This window comes from Nomascus leucogenys, chromosome 14 (genome assembly GCF_006542625.1).
Source record: "Nomascus leucogenys isolate Asia chromosome 14, Asia_NLE_v1, whole genome shotgun sequence".
NCBI lineage: Eukaryota > Metazoa > Chordata > Mammalia > Primates > Hylobatidae > Nomascus > Nomascus leucogenys.
This window is the reverse complement of record NC_044394.1, coordinates 58,449,096-58,472,626: the sequence shown is the minus strand read 5'-3', so window position 1 is coordinate 58,472,626 and position 23,531 is coordinate 58,449,096. Positions and strand designations below refer to the sequence as shown.

The 23,531-nt window shown below is 49.4% G+C and overlaps 1 protein-coding gene across 1 annotated transcript in view; it reads right to left on the bottom strand.

The window, feature by feature from the left end:
- The window catches only part of TET3 (tet methylcytosine dioxygenase 3), a 106,803-nt gene extending 91,997 nt beyond the window's left edge, over nt 1-14,806 (bottom strand). Inside the window, exons 1-2 of the mRNA XM_030827703.1 lie at nt 14,697-14,806; nt 14,332-14,388 (exon numbers count right to left, since the gene is read on the bottom strand). Coding sequence (XP_030683563.1) covers nt 14,332-14,388; nt 14,697-14,720 — 81 coding nt within the window. The 5' untranslated portion in view covers nt 14,721-14,806. The remainder of the gene's footprint in view (nt 1-14,331; nt 14,389-14,696) is intronic.
- Between the last annotated feature and the right edge of the window lie 8,725 nt (nt 14,807-23,531).

Here is a 23,531-nt window from a genome sequence, read left to right as displayed (position 1 = left end):
AAATACCACATGTTCTCACTCAAATGTGGAAGCTAAAAAAAGTTGATCTCATAGAAGCAGAGAGAAGAACAGTGGTCATCAGAGGCTGGGTAGGGTAGGGGTGTGGGGGAAATACCCAAAGGTTGGTTAACACATTAAACAGTACAGCCAGATAGAAGGACTAAGTTCCGGTGTTCTATAGCGCTGTAGGGCGACTATAATTCACAATTTATTGTTTGGTTGTATGTGTGCGGAGTGGAGTGCAGCGGTGTGAACATAGCTCACTACAGCCTCAAACTCCTAAGCTCAAGCAATCCTCCCACGTCAGCCTCCCAAGTAGCTGGGACTACAGGCATACAACGTTGTGCGGGGCTAATTTTAAATTTTTTGCCATACAGAAAGGGGTCTAGCTTTGTTGCATAGGCTGGTCTTGAACTTCTGGCCTCAAGCAATTCTGCTGCCTCAGCTTCCCAAGTAGCTGAGATTATAAAGTGTGCCACTGTGCTTGGTTTATTGTATATTTTCAAATAGCTGGAAGAGTAAATTTTGAATATTTTCAACACACACACAAAATAATATTAATAAATGTTTGAGGTGATGGATATTCTCATTACCCTGATTTAATGATTATATATTATATACATGCATTGAAACATCATATTGTACCCCACAAATATGTATAATTATGTATCAATTAAATAGTAAAAGCAAAAAAAAAACAAAAAAACAGAAGAACCTATACATTTTTATTGGGTTTGTGGGTTTTGTTTTTTTGTTTGTTTGTTTTTGAGACAGAGTCTCACTCTGTTCTCCAGGCAGGAGTGCAGTGGCACCATCTTGGGTCACTGCAACCTCCGCCTCCCAGGCTCAAGCGATTCTCCTGCCTCAGCCTCCCAAGTAGCTGGAACTACAGACATGCACCACCACGCCTGGCTAATTTTTGTATTTTTAGTAGAGACAAAGTTTCACCATGTTGGCCAGGCTGGGCTGGAACTCCTGACCTCAAGTGATCCTCCTGCCTCAGCTTCCCAAAGTGCTAGGATTACAGGTGTGAGAGCCACTGTGCCTGGCCTACATTTTTGGATAATGTTTATCATAATGCATGTAAGAATCATGTCACTCTTTTTTCTTTATCCCTACCTAATAGCACAATGCCTGGCATACATGAGTAAGTAACAGTTCATTGAATTTTTTTTTTTTTTTTTTTTTTTTTTTTTTTTTAAGAGACAGCGTCTTGCTCTGTAGCCCAGACTGGAGTGCAGTGGCCTGATCATAGCTCACTATAGTGTCCAACTCCTGGGCTCAAGCAAGTTCATTTTTTGTACAGATGGGGTCTCACTATGTTGCCCCCACTGATCTCGAACTCTCGGCCTCAAGCAATTCTCCTGTCTTGGCCTGCCAAAGCACTGGGACTATAAGCATGAGCCACCACGCCCAGCCTGAATTTTTTTTTTTAAAGAAATTAATACTGATAATATATCTTAATATACTGATAATATATTAAGAACTTTTGTGGATCAATAAAAAGACAATCTAAGAGTAATATGGATGTAATAGGTCATGGACATAGGTAATATACAGAATAAATGCAAAATGGCTAACTTTTAAAACATTCTCAACTTTACTAATAGAAGATATTAAAATGAGATATTTTACCTAGCCAAATGACAAAAATTAAGGACTGATAATTCCTCACTCAGTGTTGGTGGGAAGGTAAATTTGATAGATGTTATCAAATTACCTTTGGGGAGAGTAACTTGGTAATGTCAATTAAAATTTCATTTGTATGATTTTGTTCTATACAAACACTTAAGTAACCAAAAAAATCCATATACAAATATATTGATAACCTCATCATTTATAATTGCAAAAAAATTAGAACTGTAAATGTCCATCAATAAGAAGTTAAATTACAATACAGCCACAAAATGAAATATTCAATAGTCATGTAAAAGGCAAAGACAGATGTATTGCCATGGAAAGGTGTCTTCAACATATTTATGAGCAAATAAAAGACTACTCAAAAATAAGTAGGGTACAAACACATTACTGCAGGAAGGCAGTAAGTTCATGTACTCATTTTTAAGTCTGGAAAGATATATATAAATTGTTAATAGTGATTATACTGGGGTGGAGAAGAAATAGGGATTCTCAGTTTCTAATTATGTACTTTTATATTGATTTATTTAAATGGGCATATATTATTCTCATTTAAAATTCAAAACTTTCTGCAGTTTGGAAAAAACAATCCGCTACCATTGGTTTTTAGGTTGAACTCAAAAGTCCATCCTTTCTTCCTCTCCCTGCCCATCCCCTTCTCCTGACCATCATGGCTCTCTAAGGAGTTAGGACAAAGGGTAAGAATATCTTCCCCCAAAGCACTGCACCTTCTCGCTTGGGGGTGCGACCCTTGGGCCAAGTCATTCCTCTGATGGCTTCAACAGGTTCAGACTGGGACACAGAGGGCTGTCCCTACTGCACTAGGCCCTGCTGGACCCAGAGAGGGGAGACTGTGCCTTCACCACATGATCACCGTTACCCTATACTCTGCACTCTAAGGGAGAAATCCAGAAATGGGTTTTCAGTGGAGCCCAGGACGTGGTGTCTAAGAGATGTCCACCATATTTTTCCTGGCACTGTGGATCCCTTTCTTCTGTTCTCTCCATCCTGGGACACTGTTCATGGACTGAAGGATCCCAATTGGACCATATTTTCTAGAGGCTCATGAAAGATGCAGGGAGCAAGCCTTTAGCCTGCAGCCTAGACCAGCTCAGCAAGGCCATCAACTCTGGGTCAAAGTCTCAGTTTTTTTTCTCTCACTGCCCCTGGCATATAGCTTCATTTCTTCTGGTGCTAATGTATGAGGCTTTTCTAAATACTACCAAAACTTCCATTTGGGCCTAGGATATGCTCTCATCCTAGGCAATAAATTCAAACTGATTTTGCTTAGGGTAAAAAAAAAAAAGAAAAAAAAATTCCACAGGTCCTGATGGCTAAGCTGGTAAGCTATTACTAGGGTCCCTACTTGGGGGTTTAGAGACAGAGCCCAAGGGAGTCACCAAGTGCTGCACTGCCTAGCTGTGCCACCAAGCCATGCGCAGGGACTCTCCTCAGGGCCCTTACTGGGAGCGAAGGGTGGTCAGGCTAAATCGGGGCTCAGAATTCTCATGCTGGGTATACCATCGAAACCTCTCCAAGAACTCCAGACATAAAATATCAAAACCAAGAGAATTAGGCCACAGTGGAACTTAGAGAAAGTCATATTTTTAAATGTATTTGTTATCAAAGAAGAAAAAAATAGAAAAAATGTGCTAAGGATCCAACTGAGAACCCAGAAAAAGGACATACCAAATAAACCTAAGGAAAAGATGACAATTTATATAAGACTACAGTAGAAATTAATACTTTAGAAAACAGCACAACAGACAGATCTGTGTGCTTTTAAATTACATAAAACTCCAGCAAAGCTATGGAAGAAAAAGAAAAAACATACAATATTAGAAATGAAGAAAGTTAAAAAAAAAATCACAGCTACTGAGGGAACTGAAAAGCAGTAACTGTAGACATATTATGCTAATAAATTTGAAAAGGATCACTTTTATGGAAAATACAAAGTAAACATTTGATAACATTAGTTATGGGGAGTAGAGGGGAGATCAGAAAGCTGCAAAGACCCATCCCTCATAAAAGAATGGAATTATTATTACTATTTTTTTTTGAGATGGAGTCTCGCTCTGTCGCCCAGGCTGGAGTGCAGTGGTGCGATCTCGGCTCACTGCAAGCTCCGCCTCCTGAGCTCACGCCATTCTCCTGCCTCAGCCTCCCAAGTAGCTGGCAATACAGGCACCTACCACTACATCCGGCTAATTTTTTTTGTATTTTCAGTAGAGACGGGGTTTCACTGTGTTAGCCAGGATGGTCTCGATCTCCTGACCTCGTGATCCACCCACCTCGGCCTCCCAAAGTGCTGGCATTACAGGCATGAGCCACTGCGCCCAGCCCCAATAAAAAGAATCAAATTATTTAAGCAGTACTATTTAAATTATACCAAAGAATAAAGAAAAAAAGCCTTCACGGTCTATTATATGAAGTTACTATTATTCTAATACTAACATCTGACAACAAAAACACAAAAGGAAAATTATAGGTCAATCTGATTCATAAATATAGATGCAAAACGCCTATGTTAATAAATCAAATCAAACAACATGTTAAAAAAATACCCCATCAGGCCGGGCGCAGTGGCTCATGCCTGTAATCCCAGCACTTTGGGAGGCCGAGGTGGGCAGATCACGAGGTCAGGAGATCGAGACCATCCTGGCCAACATGGTGAAACCCCATCTCTACTAAAAATACAAAAAATTAGCTGGGCATGGTGGCGTGTGCCTGTAATCCCAGCTACTCAGGAGGCTCAGGTGGGAGAATCCCTTGAACCAGGGAGTCAGAGGTTGTAGTGAGCCGAGATCATACCATTGTGCTCCAGCCTGGCAATAGAGCAAGACTCTATCTTCAAAAAAAATTAAAAAAAAAAAAAATACCCCATTACCACATATAGTATATTCAAAGAATGCAAAGACAATTCAATAGGAGAAATATCATTTGATCTTCAAACCATGCTAAACAGACATGACAAAAGCAAACATCCACTACTAATTGGAAAAAAAGACTTCTTAATAAAATGCAATTAAACCATTTCTTCAAACATGATATAGAAGGATTCAAACCAACAACAAGAAGACCTCAATCAGCAATACCCACACTTAAACGTAAAATACGAGTCATTCACATTAAAGTGGAAAGGAAAAAATACTAAGGAAAAAGATGTCCTCTACTCAATACATATTTGGTAAATGAATTCAACATGCAAAGACGGTCCTAGGAGGGAGGCAGCAGTCTACAGACACAAGCATCAGCTCTAAAGTCAGATATCCTTGGCTTGGATTCCAGCTTCATCCCTTGTGAAACATCAACCTCTGGTCAAGCTCCTGGCCTGAATCTCAGTTTCCTTTCTGAAAGGTGGGGCTACTACCACCTGCCTCAGAGCTGTCCTGAAAACTAAGAGAGAACTATGAAAACTTTATCCCTGTGTGCCTGCCCCACACATGGTAAATGCTCAATAAATGACTGCTAGTTATTACATAGAGGAAAGTGTGCTACAATGCAGCATGACTCCATCTCTATGAACAACACTAAACAGATATGTAATACACATAGAATAAAGTCTGGAGGGATACTCCGGTTAACAATGACTAATGGGGCCCTAGGAGGTGGCTCATGCCTGTAATTCTAACACTTTGGGAGGCCAAGGAGGGGTGGGATCCCTTGAGCTCAGGAGTTTGAGACCAGCCTGGGCAACATGGTAAAACCCTGTCTCTACCAAAAATACAAAAATTAGCTGGGCCTGGTGGCATGTGCCTGTAGTCCTAGCTACTCAGGAGGCTGAGGCAGGAGGATGGCTTGAGCCTGGGAAGTGGAGGCTGCAGTGAGCCGAGATCGAACCACTGCACTCCAACCTGGGCGGCAGGGCCAGATCCTGTCTCACAAAAAACAAAAAACAAACAAACAAAAAATGACTAACTGGACTGTGAAATTATGGACAAATTCCTCTCTTTTGCTCCCTTTCTATTTTTTTTTCCTTTTGGTAGAGATGAGGGTCTCGCTATGTTGCCCAGGCTGATCTCGAATTCCTGACCTCAAGTGATCCTCCCACTTTGGCCTCCCAAAGTGCTGGGATTATGGCATGAGCCACTACACCCAGCCCTATTTCTATTTTCTAATTTTTCCAAAGAATATGTATTACTTACACAATCAAAAAACAGAATACGAGGCAAAAAAAGGATATGGATTTTTGGATTCACTGAAGATAGGGGACTGGGACATCTAAGGCCCAGGTGGAAAAGAAACTAAGGGTGATAAGGGAGAGAGCAACACCGGGGAGGGGCTGGAAGGGTGCCCCTACCCTGTGCCCTATCACAGGGGGAACCCACTCAGTTTCAGGAGCACCCATATAGGTGTGAAAAGTATTTAAAGGTATTCCAGTGGAGGCCAAGCTGAAGCCCTCCAGGCCCAAAGCCACCACATACTACTGTACTATGGCCTGGCCTGACCTTTGTCCAAATGCCGTAGAAATTCTGGGCAATGAGAATGGGGTGAGGGTACTTATTTCTTGATCCAGGTGCTGATTATACAGGCATTTACTCTGAAAATTCACCAAACTGTACACAGCATATGCCTTTCTGTGTGTATACTATACTTCAATTTTTAAAGTGTTTTTTTTTTTTTGAAACAGAGTCTCTCTCTGTCACCCAGGCTGGAGTGCAGTGGCGCGATCTTGGCTCACTGCAATCTCCGCCTCCCAGGTTCAAGCGATTCTCCTGCCTCAGTCTCCTGAGTAGCTGGGATTATGGGCACCCACCACCACGCCCAGCTAATTTTTAGTAGAGACGGGGTTTCTCCATGTTGGCCAGGCTGGTTTTCAACTCCTGACCTCATGATCTGGCCGCCTCAGCCTCCCAAAGCGCTGGGATTACAGGCATGAGCCACCGCACCCGGCCTTAAAAGTTTTTAAAAATTAAAAACTGAGGAGAAAATTCAGTTTCTATCATTTGCTATAGTTTCCCGCTTAAGTTCTGGTTTTAATAACTATGGACTCATGGAACACTCTCATGGAAAAGAACACTGAATCCAGTGTTTTGTCTGACATGTCTGTCATCACTTTTGCAAACTCTGTATTGATCATTAAAATTATCAATGAATGAGAAAAAATTTCTGGGGCAACCCAGGGACATGGGAGAGGCAGGGAGACCCAAACTGGATATGGCAGCTGCTTTCAACTCTGACTGCACATTCAAATTACCTGGGGAGCTTTGAAAAATGCTGGGGCCCAGGTTCCACTCGAGACCAATAACAGCAGACTCTCGGGGGCTGGAACCAGGCATTGATAGTTTCTTTTCTGAAACCTCCTCAGATGATTCTAATATGCAGTTGGTGCTGAGAACCACCAAACTCGTTGAACCAGAGGGACCGGCCCTTGGAAACACTCTTGGCAAGTTGAAGCATGGTCCTGCCTGTCTCAGTGGTGGCTGTGCGGGTGGGAGCATTTAGGTGAGGTGAGCTTAGGGATGAAGTGCTCTGGCACCCACCCAGGTCCTCCTCCACATCCGGCTTCCCCTAGACCTCGGGCAAAGACCCAGCAGGGAGCAACGCCCCCTATATGGAGGCGGCAGCATCTGGAAGGTGATGGGGAGGAGCTTCCCAGGCTTCCTGGGTTGGACACGGAGCCCCGGCTTCTGGCTCCTAGCCAGGGTGTTAAGACTGCTTTGGCCCACTTGCCAGTACAGCCCTAAGACACACGCCGCTCCAACCACACAACCCCAGAGCTCAGCCCTAACTACTACCCAGGGTCCAAATGACGCCTCTGGGAACCCACAGCTGGAAAACAGGAAACCAAGGAGAAATAACAGTGGGAGGAAAGGCCACAGGGCAGAGGTCCCCATACAGCTCAACCATCAGGTAGCACCTGGCTCAGGAACAAGTGGCAGGGTTAGTGAAGAGGGGGATACCACACGGCCCACCTGCCCAGAGCTTCCAGCCCTCATACCTGAGGCCCCTATGCCACCCTTATCTTGAGCCCATTCTACCTAACTGTGCAGCAGGAGCCCATGGGTTTGACTCTAGCAGACAGCTGTCCTGGCTGGGCAGCCCCCTGGCATCTTACACGTTCCCTGGATGATTGACATGGAGCCCTGGGCCCATGCTTCACAAAGCATGTCCTTAGAGGTCCTCTCTGCTCAGTCTAGGTCTTAGAGCTGAGATCAAAGCACAAGGGGCAGGACTAGGGATGGACTGAAGCCATGAAGAGTGTCCTAGGATGGAGAGGACAGCAGCAGAGAGATCCACAGTGCTAGGAAAAATATGGTGGACGTCTCTTGGACACCACCTCCAGGGTTCCCCTGAAAACCCATTTCTATATTCCTCCCCTAGAACTAGGGTGTAAGGCAACAATGATCCATGTGGTGAAGGCACAGTCTCCTCTCTCTGGGTCCAGCAGGGCCTGATGCAGTAGGGACAGCCCTCTGTACCCCAGCCTGAGCCTATTCAAGCCATCAGAAGGATGACTTGGCCAAAGGGTCACACTCAAGGGAGAACATGCAGCAGAGAAAGTTGGTCTATGGATCCAGGCAGGGTTCTCAGCTCAGAATCCCTTTCCAGGGCCTCTCTCTGTCTCCTACAGGAGTTACCAGCCTCCCTTGGCTCTTCCCCATCTGCAGAGTGGCCAGCAGGGTCAGAGATGGAACCTCCCTGAGGTACAGGAAGGTGGACTGGCAGGAAATGGCTCCTTCTGTAAATTCCATCTGCTTAGCAGGGCTAGGAACCAAGGCCTGCAGGCTAGAAAAACAGACTCCTGGGGACAAGGATTTTGAGAGAGACGGTGGATGCTGCAGAGGAGGCAAAGGAGGAAAACTCAGTTGGCAGGGCTCACAGCTCAGGAGCTCAGTGTCAGGGACAAGTTGCAAACCCTTTCAACGCCTTTGTTTCCTTTGCAAAGCCCATGAGGTTAGGATTACACAGGCGAAAAAATGCCTGGAGGTGGGGCTGAGAAATCCAATTACTTAAGCACCAAGGGCGTAAGAGTTCCAGGCCACGGAGGTAACTAAGATTTCTTTAGACCCTAATCTTCCTATCCTTGGAATGTTTGCCTCTTAAGGAATATTTCTGTGGCAAGATACTGTTACCTCTCCCCTACCCCTCCCTTCCTACTCTCCTCTAGCTAAGGCAGCCAGAATAGAAGAAAGTAAGTCATTTTTACTTTTTGTCTAATCTTTAGCATCTCAAATAAAAAGGCCATAGATCCTCAGCAAGAGAAAGTAGGGGAGAGATAGTCAAACTCATACTGTCAGAAATATTAAGATGTCTGTGTTTATAGAAATCAGGGTAGAATTTGCAATCAACCCCCAGGGGAAAAAGGGTATGTATACCTCTAGGTTATTAAGAGCCACTACATGGAAAAAGCTCAAAATTCAAGGTGCCCTGCCTGTGGCAATGGAGCCTTAGTCTCTTGCTGGGTCCAAGTCCACCCCAGCATCTACAGGAGACTTGGCCTCCTCCCCAACTGTTCTCTTCCTCCAAGGCATGCAATTCACACACACACAGTCCAGGGGCTCCAAGGGCTCTGATGGGCCTCCATCAGACTCCCAGACTTGCAGAAGTGAAAGAGAAGGCAGGAGGCATCCTTATCTACAGAAGCTGAGATGCAAGTAAATCTTTTGGGGCACTCAGAGAACTTCTGGGACAAAAAGATCTCTACTCTTTCAAGCGGAGGCTTTGTCCCCAAGATGGAGGGTATAGAAGAGTGGAAAAGTCATGTCCAGAAGGGGTGGGGAGGCATCAAAACAGAGACCCTGTGCTGTCCCAGATAAAAGTTCAAAAGCAGTGCTATTCAGGATATGGCCCGTAAACTGCTTAACACCAATCCACCACAACATAAATACAGGAACCAAGAGGAAGCCTTTAGGAACCTTTATAGCAATTTAAAGCTACCACGACATCCAAGGGCATGATCACTTGGCTCGCCTCACTGAACGGCTCACAGACCACTTTGGATGGTGCTGGGCCACACGTGTAGCAGCTGCAAACTCGCTGTACAAAATAAGTGGGACCATGTTTTAGTTCTGCAACCTTTTGGGAACACTGAAAAAAAAAAAAAAAACACAAAAACTGGTCCTTCCCCAGATTTAGTCTGAGAAAAACTTAACTTTGGAAGGCAATCCCCTCACTTTACCCAGAAAGCTGAAGTCCAAAGACCGTAAGTGACCTCCCCATGGCTAATGACAGAACCCAAGAGTAGGAGTAGAGTAGAAAACAGAGTGGAAGGAAACTAACAACTGTACTTCTCACCCTCCTCCTCTCAGTCACTGGGTCTCACTGAAGCCCCCTGAAGCAGTAAGGGCTGCGGGACCCACACTCTAAATGAGTCTAAGGCAATTTCAGGTTCATGGTAGATTGCTCAGGCACAGTATTTCCATCCAGCTTTCAGAATCTCAAATCCCAAACATCTAACGCCAACATGTGCCTTTCAAAACTAAGCTCCCTTCCCAGCTAGTCCATTTCTGACCCCACTGCCCTCCTCTGTCATTGCTAGATCCCGGAAACAATGACTTATTGAAAACAAACTTGGCACGTTGAGTCTTCCTTCGAAGTCCCTCGAGGTTCTCTGAGCCAGAGAGAAAGCAAATGTAAAGTGCTGGGTGCATCTGGGGTGAGGATTCTGTCTGCCATGTGCAAGTTCACAGCCCCAAACACAACGCTGAAGTCAAAAGTATTCAATATATAAAACACAAAAGCTTCCAGTGCTGGCTTTCCCACTCAAGAGTTATAATTTTAGGTAACAGTTTAGTCAATGTCTCTTACTTCCAATGGTTTTGTGAGAATCAAATAATAATGATTGCTCTTATTTTTCAGGACCTAATGTTGTACCTAGAACATGATAAATGTTTCGTGGATGTTGAAAAACAAAGGGAAGAAGAAAGGGGGAGAAAATAGATAGAGATGGGGGTAATAGTCCTAGAGTATACAATAATCTACAGGTTTTAATCCTCCAAGCTTTCCCTGCCTTCTATTTGCCCAAAGGCTTCCTAATCTAGCTCCTTCTCGGAAGCTGTAGAGATGCTGAGAACGAGGGGGAGTCCTCAGCTAACTGCCAGATGCCCGGGTGTGAGAGGAAATGAGGCCGAAAGCCCAAGAGGTCAAGGGTAGGAAAGAGGACTTAAGAGGATTGTGAGACCCAAAAGCTGAGCCAAACCATAGCCCCTCCCATACTCCCTGCCCCCACCCCCATCCACCCAAACCATTTGCTGCAGCCTCCAGGGTATGGGAGGGGACTTGGCAAGACCACAAAGCCCATTTCTAGCAGAAACCTCCATCTGCAGCTGGAGGGAGCCCAGTGCCCAGGCCCCTCCTCACCAAGCCTAGCGAAAGGGCTGTAGTCATCCCCACAGTGGTCCCTGAGGGCAGCTCCAGGGCCCCTGCACCACTGTGGACAGGAGGGCTCTCCCTTCAGCTCACTCATGTGTATATCTTGCAAGGCTCTCTCCCTCTCCCATGACATTCAAAAAGGGTGAGGGTCACCAAGGAGATGGAGCTGAGCTCTGGGACTCTAACTCCAGTTCTTATCATGGATGGGGAAAGTCCCCTCTTTCTCTCCATCCTCAAACTCAACTCTGAAAATCTCTTGCTTAGTTCCTTCACTTCTCTAGCTTGACATGCTCACCTGCTTCCATATCTTCCCAAGCTGGCTGCTGCTTATAAACATACCTGAGAGAGAAGTGGCTGGAAGTAGGAAGAGCAGGTAAGAAACAACTAGTGGGAAGGACCCAGAGTGTATAGAAAGTCCAGGATCACAGGTCCTTGAGAACAGGGCATTTTTTTTTTTGCAGTGGTCAAAAGGAGAGACAGAAGGCAGAGATCCTGGGCACAATCCCAAAATAGTTTCCAGACATCCTCAGCCAGTCAAGGGTTCCCATGGGGCAGAGTGTGGGAGCCGTGTAGGAGCCTTGAAAGCAGGGTGGCCCGGTGTTCTCGGCACTGGGCACTCACTCCTCTCTAGGCTGCCAACGAGGAGGTGGTAGCAACAGTGTCTGCTATAGCATGTTCCTTGAGATACCATGGGTAGACATGTAATGCATCAAACAATAAAATGTCAACTTACATTTATCAAGCTCAGCTCTGTGCCCGTGCTAGGCACTATGTGGACTCATACATACATCATAGGTATTCTGGAAACCCTGGCAGGACTTAGCACACCGTATATGTGTCTATTCCCACTGGCTACTAGATACCATTCTCCCACGGGGCTTCCTCAGCCAGCACCCATCTTGTGACACCCCCTTTGTCCTGTGTCCCAGAGTCTTGGTCTGATCTCACACCAGACCAAGATGAGCTCACACATCAGACATATCCTTCTTACACCACGACCTGAAAATGGGAGGGCCTCTGGCAAAACTGCCTCACCCTGGGTATGTGGGACACTGCAGCCAACTGGCCACCCAAGGAAACTCTATGTATGGAGGTGGCACCAAGGACAGAAGACTCAGACCTGAGTGTTTGCTGGCAGTGCCTGAGCTGCATATGATTCTCAGACAACTGAACAATAAAAACAAGCATAGATACAACCTCAGAGTTCTAAAAACTCAGCCAGCTCAGGCCTACTCTTGAGAAGGTGGAAGGAGGAAGACTTGTTAGGAAGGCTTCCTCTGGATTTTCAAGTAGCCCCTGCCACATGTCCACAACACTAAGGCTGGGGTATTAGGCTGGGAGCTTCCAGCAGGACTGCGGAAAACCAGCCTCCATCTGGGGCCAGCAGGCAGGGAGACACGGAGAACACACTTGGAAAGAGCTGAAGAGAAGCGGGTCTGCCAGGGAAAGCCATCACTACAGCGGAAGGGGGTGCTTTCGGGAGTAAACAAACCTGCCAGCCCGTCCTTTCTCCCAGCAGAGAGGGAAGCTCTAGGCTGACAAGGCTGGAGATACAGAGGAGAGAGGGGCCTGCCCCCTCCCTGGGTCCATCTGTCCTCATCCCCTTGGCCTGCTTTACCCAGGCTGGGAGACAGAGCAGGTCTACTCTACGATCTCTGTGCCCACACCCCTCCAACAGCACATGAGGTGATTACAACTCCTCCAGCCAGCAGCGGGAGGCGAGGGGAGGAAGCAGAGGTGGAACCTGGGGGTTCTGCTCCGGAGAAGAGTGTAGAAAAGAGTGTGTAGTGAGAGCCAACTTGAGGTGAGCTCAGCTCTCTCCTCCCCACCCACAGTATCGCCCGTATCAACTGCCCTCTGTCACCTCCCGGCCTCCCACCCCCTCATCCCAGGTGATCATCCACTACTCCCAGTCTCACCAAAGCACACCCAATAGACAGGGGAGCCGATGCCCCCTGGCTCTTCTCCTTCCCAGAAGCTGCTCCAGAAGCAAAATTCACACCCTTCCCCAAGCACTTCCTTGCCTCAAGTTCCTTGGGACAAAGCCAGGGAACTATCCAGGCCTCCTGATACACCCTGCAGCCTCACCTAGAAGCCCCTATCCCCCACGTGGGAAGCACAGCCCCTCCCTACCAGCATCCCTATCCAGTCAGTGAGGTGGCAGGATGCCACTTCCAGCACCTCCATGGAGCTTCCCACAGCTTTCCCAGGGGGCGGGAAGAGAATTTCCAGTGAGGAAACTAAGGGCATCTGGGGACACTCGCAGCTCACCCACCTGCTACCCAAGCAACCAAGATCCCAGCTCCCTGAAGACTCCAGCGGCTGAGGGGGTAGGTGGGCTGAGGCAGGGGCAGGAACGCGCCTCCTCTCCGCTAGGAAGAGTCCTATAAGCCCTGACCCTGCCCACCTGCCCCATGCTCCCTTCCAGCCTCTCTGCTCTTGGACTTGAGAAGCAGCCACACAGAGCCACCTCCCAATCTGTTTTCTCCGCCCTGGGCCAGCAGAGGATACTGCTGAGTAATCCCAAACTCACGGTGGCTCCTTAGCCCTGAAAAGGGGGACAAGCTCAAGGAAACCTACTGATCGGGTCCATGCCAACGTGGGAGGAATATCTGTGGTTTCCTAGTAATGGTTGATACTCTACTGGACTCTCCCCTCCCCTGCCCCAAATACCCCAGCTCCCCCGCCCCCAGACAACCACAAGGAGCTCAGTGCCCCCTTCTCTGCTTCCCACGCACCTGGGAACACTCTCTTCCCAGTCCCCTAGACACCAAGTCACACAGAGTAACAGCAGACGCCCGCCGGATTCCCAGTCATGATGTTGCATCAGCCCCCACCCTACCCAAAATATCCTCACCCCCACCACCTCCTCTCCTCTCCAGCCATCTCCATGGTGACAGCAGCATGACTAATGACATCCTATCAGCTTCAGACTCAGGAGCGCAATTCTCCCTCCCTCTTACGCCCCCCCACACCCCCCCCCCCCCGCACACCGTCCCCCCCCCCCCCCGGGATTTCTGCAGATTGGATGCAAACCAACAGTGCCAGGGACATTCTCGAGAGATTTCCAGAGGCAGGGGTGGGGAGTGGGTTGCATGTCTTAAAAAAAAAAAAAAAAAACAGTTCAACAAACCAAACCCCAACTGCACCCAAAACCATCCAGCTGAGAAAGCAAAAAGAATCCAAACAAAACCCACACAGGCCTGAGAATTCATTGGCCGCCCACACCCCCGCCGCCCCTCCCCCTCAGCTGCTGCTACACACACAGTGGGAGATTAAGGGATCACCAGAGGAGACCCTTTATTTTTATCCAATCCGGTCAAACACTTCACCGCCACCACACACACGCACACACACGCACGCACATACACAAGGTACCTTGACAGCCGCTCCTTGTCCCCACGGCCCGGCTCCTTCACCAGCCTTTATTTCCACCTGCAAAAGAAGCCAGAGGGACGTGTGAGCCAGGCGGGTACCGGGAAGGCAGCAAAGTCCTCCTGCTACAGCCCCCAGCCCGGCCGGAGGGGAAGAAGGCGAACGGGAGGGGATACAGCCTGGGAAAGAAAGGCTATCAGGGACCATCTTCCTGCCTCCAGCTGCCGCCCGGATCACGGCAGACGGGCTCCTCCGCCTTGCAGTGTGTTTTTGTTTTCATTTCTCCTCTGAGAATCCCCCTGAGATCCGAGAGGACGGCGACCCCCGGCCCGCGTCCGCCCGGCCATCCCCGGCCCCGCGCGCTCTACCTCGGCCGGCCTCCTCTGGTGCATCGGCCGGCGGGCCTCCCATTATCCCCGCCGGAGGGAGCGCACGGAGGGAGGCACTGCAGAGGAGGCGGCGGCCAGCTGCCGGCTGCGCTCCCCTCCCCGCCGCGGGGCTGGTGTGCGAGGGGGCGGCGCGCTCGCCAGCCAATCCCCGTAGCCGGCCCTGCCCCCGCCTGGCGGACCTGCCCAGCCGGGAGGCGGGGGCGCCGCCGAGGGTGCTGCTGAGCCGCGCTGGCTGCTTCCCAGGCCCGCCGTGCCGCTCCCCGGCAGGCTGGGGCATCCCAGGGCACCCCCGGCCTCCTCCCGCGGGGACCCCGAAGGTAATAACCCAGAAGGCGTCCTCTGCACCTCCAGGATCAAAGATGACAGACTGCGCCTCCGGGCGGAGCAGAGCGGACCAGACGCCGGGGGGATTCCCGCTTCGCCACTCTCTAACCCCAGCATCATCCTGGCAGCAGCTAGGACGGCACCGGGCCCTGTCACAAGGGCATGAGGTGCAATAGCCCCTTCATCCTCAAAAAAGAAGAAAAAGCCCAGGCAGCACAAACCTTTACTCCATTCTGCAAATGAGGTGATAAAATAAGTGAAACAACTTACCCAAGGTGACGCAGCTAGGAAATAGCAGAGCCGGGACTCTGAGCCAGGTCTGTCGGCTCTGAAGACCATACTCTTAACAGCTATGCAGGCTCTCTGCTCCTCCCTGCTCCAGCGCCCACCTCAGAAAACAGGCTCCTCGGAGCCCACACCTCCTGTGTCAACCCTGCCCTCCTCCACACACACAAACACCCACACCTCATTTTAGGATCACCCCCCAGCCCCACCAGAACATACCTATCCAGGACAGCCTCTCCACCAACACCCCACAATGGGTTCTCCACTCTTAGAGAGGCTACAGGAGGTAACCCCCAAGATCCCAAGGGTCCCCAGACCTCAGGGCTTCCCATCTCCTGGAAAGGCAGAGGAGGGGAGGTAGCCCAGACCCCAAGAGCTCTGGCCTTCCAGTTTCCAGACTCAGCCTTTGAAAGCTGCATCAGAAGACTGAAAGGAGGGCAGGATGAGAAAGAACAGAGAGGGGAGAGGCAGACCCTGCAATCCACTCCTAGATTTACTTCCTGGGCCACCAGGGGCACATCGTTCCCTACCCCAATCCCTCCCTGTAGCTGAGCACCCCAGAGCTTCTACCTCCCAGGAAGTGACTTCCACACACTTTGGTACCCACAAACTCCAGGCTCCATCACTACCTAGCTGGTTGTAACTTACCTCTCGTAGCCTCTCTTTGCTCATCTTATAAAACTGAACTACAAATAGCAGCTACCTCATCCAGTTGTGAAGATTCACTGCAGGTGAATCAATTTCTGGAAGAGCTCACTGGGTGCTCCTTCTCATTCTCACAGATGAATAAGCTGAGGCCAGGGGGAAGTGACTCACAGGATTAGTTAGGATGTTTGAGAGCCCCTGACCCAGTGATTCGCTCTCCTGCCCACTACACCACAGATGCCTAATTGCTGTCCCCTCCCCGGGGGCCCAAAGGGGGTACTCAGAACAGGATGAGCTGCCTTTGGAGAGAGAGCAAAGCTGGCCTCCAGTGAGGAGACTCCAGGAGGCATCAGGGCCCACACCTGCCTCCCCCTGGGAACACAGGGCAGCCCTCCTGGGCTCCTCCCAGGGCAGGGAGGGAGGCAGGTGGCAAAGCATGGCAAGGAACAGTGTCCTAAGCACGGCTCAGGTGGAACAATGGGTTTCTGTGCCCCTCAACTTTGACAATGACCAGGCCAAGTGGAGTCCCTCCTTTATCCTGGTCCCCAAAACCCCTGCCCTCACACCTACCCCCCATACAGTCTGCTGCTGGATAGGAGAGACAAACAATGCTTGGACAGTAACAACTAGTACGGTTGCTGCAGCAGCTGCCACAGTTTATCAAGCCCCTGCTACATGCCAGGCCCTGTGCCAACCACGTTGTAGGATCATCTCATTTGCCTTACTCCACATACAACCTCATCTCTAACAGGGCAACGGAAGGACTTTGCGATGTTAACTTACTTACCTGTCAACACAGCTGGTGAGTGGTGGGCTGGAATTCAAATCTAGGTCCTTCTCTTTCCAATTCTCTAAGTTCTGTCTGTCTCTGCCAACCCCAGGGAGATACAAAGAAGACCAAGGTCACTTGAACCCAATCACTTCCCTTTAAGCTATGGATCTAGTAATGTTTTCATGCCTCAGAGACTTTCCGGTGCTGCTCCTTCTGCCTGGATCCCTCTCCACCTCCCCCGATCTGGCAAGCTAATGTGGTACAAGACTTAGTTTAAACATTGCCTCCCCCTGCCAGTTTCTCAGATCACTAAGCTCCCATGAGCAACATCTGCTCCTCCCGGGTCCTGACAGAGCAGTGTACTGCCTCTTCCAGGGCACCAGTCACAATGAAGTGCAGTTATTTATTTACACGGCAGTCCTCCCACGTGGGCGGGGGCCCTGTCTTCCTTACTTTCCTAGGCTCTGCACAGAGCTGGAATGTGCTGAGCCAAGTTTCTACACAAGGAGGGTGGAGAGGCAGGAGGGTGGAGAGGCAGGGGGCTGGGCACTGAGATGTAAAGGCCCCTCTTCTGGTCAGCCTTCTCCCTGAGGTCCTCAAGGATCTGAGAGACACCTGCTGTCCTGGGAGGGCAGGACCTGCCAGAACTGAACTGTGATCTACTCCCAGACTTGCTCAACCGGCACCTATCTTCCTCAGCAGCCTGAAGGAGCTACAGAGCCAAGTTCCCATCCCAACTCCTGGCTCCACACATCTCCCGGTGGTAATTCAGCCCTACCCCAAACACAGGTCCCCACCCTGCCTTCCAGCAATCCTCGGCTATACCAGAGAAGTAGCCCAGAGGAGGAGCCCATAGTCCCCCAGGCAGTCCATCTGCTCCCATCCCCATCTCACCCTGGCCTCATTCCCTCTTCTGAGGCTCGTGGAATGCCAGGGCTCAAGGGAGTCACAGAGGTGCATGCCAGGGCCACTGTGCCTCCAGCCGGTATGCTCTTCACTCCCCTCTTGATCCTCCTCCCATCTCTATCTGCCCCCTTTTCTAAATTTTGCACTTCATAGTGACCACTCACAGGTACTTGGAACCCCTCTGCATGGGGGCCAAGGGTCCCTCCCCTCCCCACCTACCATCACAACCCCCAGACCCTACTGTGCTCCCAGCAGGAGGAATGGAGCCACAGCCCTCCCCACTGGAGAGGTGAATGGATTTACTCGCTTTCAGGACACACAAAATGCCCTAACACTGAGAACCTCAGGAACATGGATACCCACAGGTCAGATTCCACACAGATATTCAAAGACGAAGGAACACAGACACAACCAGACCCATTCTTGGGGGAATTTACAAGAAATCAACCAAGCACCAACCCCATGTCAGGCCCCATAGAGCATGATATACTATATCTTTTTTAACTCTCTAAACAAACCAATGAGACAGGAAATATTTGTGCCCATTTTACAGACGAAGAATTGGGATACAGAGAGGCTAAGTATCTTGCCCAAGGTCACACAGCCAGAAAATGAATGCACAGGGTTCTTGCCACCCCCTCACTTGCAGCAGCACAGCCAAGGCTGCTCTGTGTTGCTCTATGATTTTCATATCCACCTACCTCTTCTAGAGCTGGTAGAGGGTAGAGGGAGACAGGCTTCTCATCCTCCCTCACCATGGCTGTGTCCTGAATGAGGTCACTCTTCACAGGGCTTTACTTCAAAGCTCTGTTTAAGCCCTGCTTCCTCCAGGAAGCCTTCTCTGATTATTCCAGTCTTCTGCCAACCAACAGCGCTTCTAACATTTCTCATCTGACCCCTGGTACTGTTATCTGTCTCTCTGTGTGTCCTGCATCTCCAACCAGAATGACTGGAGTTGTGCCTCTCCAAAGCCCCTGCAGGGCTATGCCTACGTTCCACACACTGAAGGCACTTGGAATTGACTATGAGGGAAGTCTGTGACCTCCTTTTCTCTCCATCACACAAAGGATCCTGCCAAAAAAAAAACCCAACACCCCCTCCACCTTCAGAGCCTATGTTTGAAGTCCCCGGTGTCCACGCATCAATTTCCACCCAAGTAATTGCCGCCCATCACACACACATCATCCCCTATATTTGAAACTCTTTGCGGTTGTCATGGGAACTGCCTTTGCCTTCATTCACTGATCAGGCCTCACAATTAGCTTTGGCAGCGGAAGTCTGTGTCAACGACAATCACAGGGAGGAGGAGGCTGAGGAGGAGGAGCAGCAGCAGCAGCAACAGAAGAAGAAAAGATGCTTCTCTCCTTGGAGATGCGGCAGAACCAGACTGAACCAAGGCACCCAGCAACACTCGAGGGAAACAAGTCGGGGCCAGCCAACAACTCCATCTTCGTGCTTCCTACCAGCAAACAGCACGCATCCAGGGCCTCCCAGGCTGATAGGTAGCAGGTGACACTCTGCCTGTACCCTACATGCCCTTCCAGATGCTTGTGAAAAGGTCTTATAGTCTGTGAACCTCGTCAGGGTCTCCTCGCCCCAAATTCAACAGCCTTGAACCACCAAATATTTCAAGGACCTAAGCAAATAACAAAGGACTGTATGATGCTGTTGAGAAGGTGGGGCACGAATGCTGAGCTAGAAACCCAGGGACACCCCAGCAGAAGACTTCCAAGAGGAATTAACACAAAGCGTCTAACCTTCCACCTCTAGGATTCTCACGTGGTACCCAGCAATTTGTCCTCATCCTTCCACACCCCTGCCGCCAGCATCAAGTAGCATCTCTACACACTGCAAGATCAGGGAGGTGCTTCCCCCTCCTGGAAGTCCTTCTCCTCCTCATCCTTCACATGTCACTACACTCTCAAGACATGTTCCTTCCCTTCCTGGCTGGGCTCTATGGGCCCAAAGGTGACTAAGGCCAGTCTCTGCCCTCAAGGCATCCCTCCCTTTTAGCCCTATCAGAATGTACTGTAGTTATTTGTTTCTATGCTTGTCTCCCTCCCCAGACAGCAAGATCATTAAGGACACACAGAGTTAATGTGCCTCCCTTTACCCACCGCTCAGACTCAGTGCGGCACCCAGCAAACAGCTAGTCCTAGGCGAGGTTTGCTGAATGGGGCCAGGAGGGCTGCCTGCCTGTCTATAGGTCAAAGCAGATGATGTCCTGCCTCGGGAAGCTGAAGCAGCACCAGAGAGAGGGGCTGGCTGCCTCCAGCACAAGGGACCTTGTAGATCCTGGGATCCAGGTTACACCAGGAAGGTGTCTCTCTCTCCTTGTCCTCCTGGCAGCAGTTCTTCTCTCACTGGCCCTCACAACCCCCTCTCCCCTCACTGCACCCACCCCATCCTGCAGCATGAACGCAGTACAGGCGGGACCCAGCCCTCACAGTAAGAGTCTGCCGTCCCTCTCTCTTCTAGGGCTTCAGGATCATTCCCAGCATCATTAAGGGAACTGCGGCACACAGAGCTTACCTTAAATGGCAGATCAATCAATAAAAAATAAGACAGGAAAGAGCCACCCATGTCCTCCCCACAAGAAAAACTCAGTAGTGGAGCAGACTCTAGTCTAATATTTTGTTACTTCTTTTTGACCCAGCATCTCTGTACTCCTTTCCTGAGACTTCCTCCACCCAGCAGTAATTAGGAGGGGCAGGAGGCATGGGGGACCCACAGTCTGGCCGATACCACCAAATAATTCCATCCAATGCAACTCCCCATCCATTCTGAGAATCTGGAATTGCTGCTCTAGCAGCAGTAAGAGATGCCTTATTTTGTCCACTAACACCCTCGTTAGGTGTGGTAGAGGTAGGACACAACAGAGCTAAAATTCGTACAAGTCACAGCCAGCAGTGCAGGAACAGCCATCAACAGCACCCCAGCTGCATGCTGGTGCTACCTGAAGCAAGCAGGCAACAAACCCCCATACCTGTGGCCACCTGAAGGCCAGCCAGTTATCCCACAATGGGCTGCCGGCCTTCTTTTCGATCCCTCCCTCAGTGGTTAATAAAAACTTAGGTTATCAAGCCGGTCATGGTGGCGCACGCCTGTAATCCCAGCACTTTGGGAGGCCAAGGCAAGCAGATCACCTGAGGTCCAGGAGGTCAAGACCAGCCTGGCCAACATGGTGAAACCCTGTCTCTACTAAAAATACAAAAATTATTCAGATGTGGTGGTGCATGCCTGTAATCCCAGCTACTCAGGAGGCTAAGGCACGAGAATCGCTCAAATCCAGGACTGGAGGTAGCAGTGAGCCAAGATCATGCCACTGCACTCCAGCCTGGGGGACAGAGCAAGACTCTGTCTCAAAATAAATAAAAAAAAAATCTTAGGTTATCAGATTTCCTATGCAAATGACAGGAGACAAGGCCACCAAGGGATTTGTCCACCCTGGGTGTGGCAACTGTCTGTGCAGTGCTTATGCCCTGCACAGACATAGGCAGAGGCCCATAGCAACTCTAAAGGGCTCTCCCAGAAATAGCCAGCCAGGTTGCAGCAGGGCTCAAAAGGAAGATGAAGGAGTCTCTTTCCTTTCCAATACCTCCTCTCTTCCTGAGCATCATCCCCTCATTCCAAAAAGGAGCTGTAAAGAAGTGAAGGAGAATGGAGTGGGAAATTAGTGACAACTCCTGAGACCCTGGACCTGGTCTTTCGGCCTGCCCAGTCACCACACTGCCTTTTCCAGAACAAGAAAACCCACAACAGAGAGGACAACTCTGGCAGGACCCAGGAGATAAGTTTGGAGCTGGAAGTCAACATGAACACAGCTCAGTGGGGCTGCTGACCAAGACTGTAGGTGGGGAGGAGTCCTTTTCCCCACTAGGGATCCACAGAGAGCCTCTGGGTGGCACACACCACCTCACTCCTGTCCCTGTGCTCTCCCATAGCAGACAAGTAAAGCATGCTCGTGCCTTCAAGGAGAAGCAGTGGACTGTGCAGTGGGTTAGAACCCAGGAAAGTACTGTCCAGAGACCTCACCACTTACCTTGGGGGTGGGGGCTGGGATCTCAAACCCTGAGAGCTGCCAATTCAGAGAGCTATTTCCCCAACCTAAAAAGAGCCCTTGGTGAGGGTTCAGAGACCACACAGGGTCACTCTAAGGCTGGCTCCCAGCACTGTCCTACAGAACCTCCTGTGATGGCAGAAATGCTATCTGCACTGTCCAATACATGAGCCACAAACCACTAGCCACATGTGGCTAATAAGCATTTGAAAGTCGACTAGTATGACTGAGTCACTGAATTTAATCTCAACTAATTTAAATTTAAATAGCTACCTGTGGCCGATGGCAACTATATTAGATGGCTCAGGTAGGGCACGCTTCTTAAATCTGGGGAGGTCCTGAATACTCTTGACAATCTGCTAAAAACCACGGACCTCTCCCGTGAGAAAACACACGCCTGCACACTCACATAACATTTGGCTGAAATTTTCAAAACAGTTCACAGACCTTACCCCAACTGAGGTCTGAGATTAGGTCTAGGTCTAAGATTAAGTCTAAAAGGTGACCAAAATGCTGCAGTCTAAGATACATACCTCTCTTGCATGTAGTCATCTAAAAAACATGAAAATAGGCCGAGTGCAGTGGCTCATGCCTATAATCTCAGCACTTTGGGAGGCCAAGGTGGGCGGATCGCCTAAGGTCAGGAGTTCAAGATCAGACTGGCCAACATGGCGAAACCCTGTCTCTACTAAAAATACAAAAATTAGCCAGACGTGGTGGTGCACGCCTGCAGTCCCAGCTACTTGGGAGGCTGAGGCAGGAGAATCACTTGAATCATGAGGCAGAGGTTGCAGTGAGCTGAGATCATGCCACTGTACTCCAGCCTGGGCAACAGAGCGAGACTCTGTCAAAACAGACGAAAAAAAAGAAACATGAAAATAGACCTGATAGGCCGGGTGCAGTGGCTCATGCCTGTAATCCCAGTGCTTTGGGAGGCCAAGGCGAGTGGATCACCTGAGGTCAGGAGTTCGAGACCAGCCTGGCCAACATGGTGAAACCCTGTCTCTACTAAAAATACAAAATAAGTCAGGCATGGTGACATGTGCCTGTAATCTCAGCTACCTGGGAGAGTGAGGCAGGAGAATTGCTCGAACCTGGGAGGCGGAGGTTGAGTGAGCCGAGATCACACCACTGCACTCCAGCCTGGAGGACAGAGCGAGACTCCGTATCAAAAACAAACCAAAAAAAAAAAAAAAAAAAGAAAAAAAAATAGACCTGATAATATACTTCACATAATCTTAGCAAGAGACCACCAAATGTGAATCTCCCTCCCAACCTTCCCGCAACCCACAGGACATCCTCATAACTTCCCTGCTAGGCAGCACCCAAACTCATGCAGGCACTGGTCACACAGGACCTCTCAGAGCTATTTCCTCAGTGCTGGAATAGTCATAAATGCTAGACAATTCTTTTTTCTAATGTGGGTTCAGTCTGTCTAATAACTTTCACCCACTAATAAAACTCCTGCATACTCCCTCCAGTGAGGGAACTGACCTCCTCTTCATACAAGCTTTGCCTGAGCCTGTGTTCCTCTACTCATCAGCAGCTGAACAGCCCTGCTTCCTTCAACTGTCCTGCATGTGACCACTCTGACAGATTTCAAGGCAGACTGTCAACATTCTTTTTTAGAGTTTCAGTTATTTCTACCTGCTAGGAAGCCAGAGTTCATACATTTCTTTTTTAAAACAAGTACAGGCCTTTGCATTTGCCCTGATTAAATCCCATTGAGTCTTACTGGGACTCACTGTACCTGACTGCCCCAACCTCCTTAGCCCCTTGTTCTATCACTCAACGTAATAACTGCATCATCACTGCCACCCAC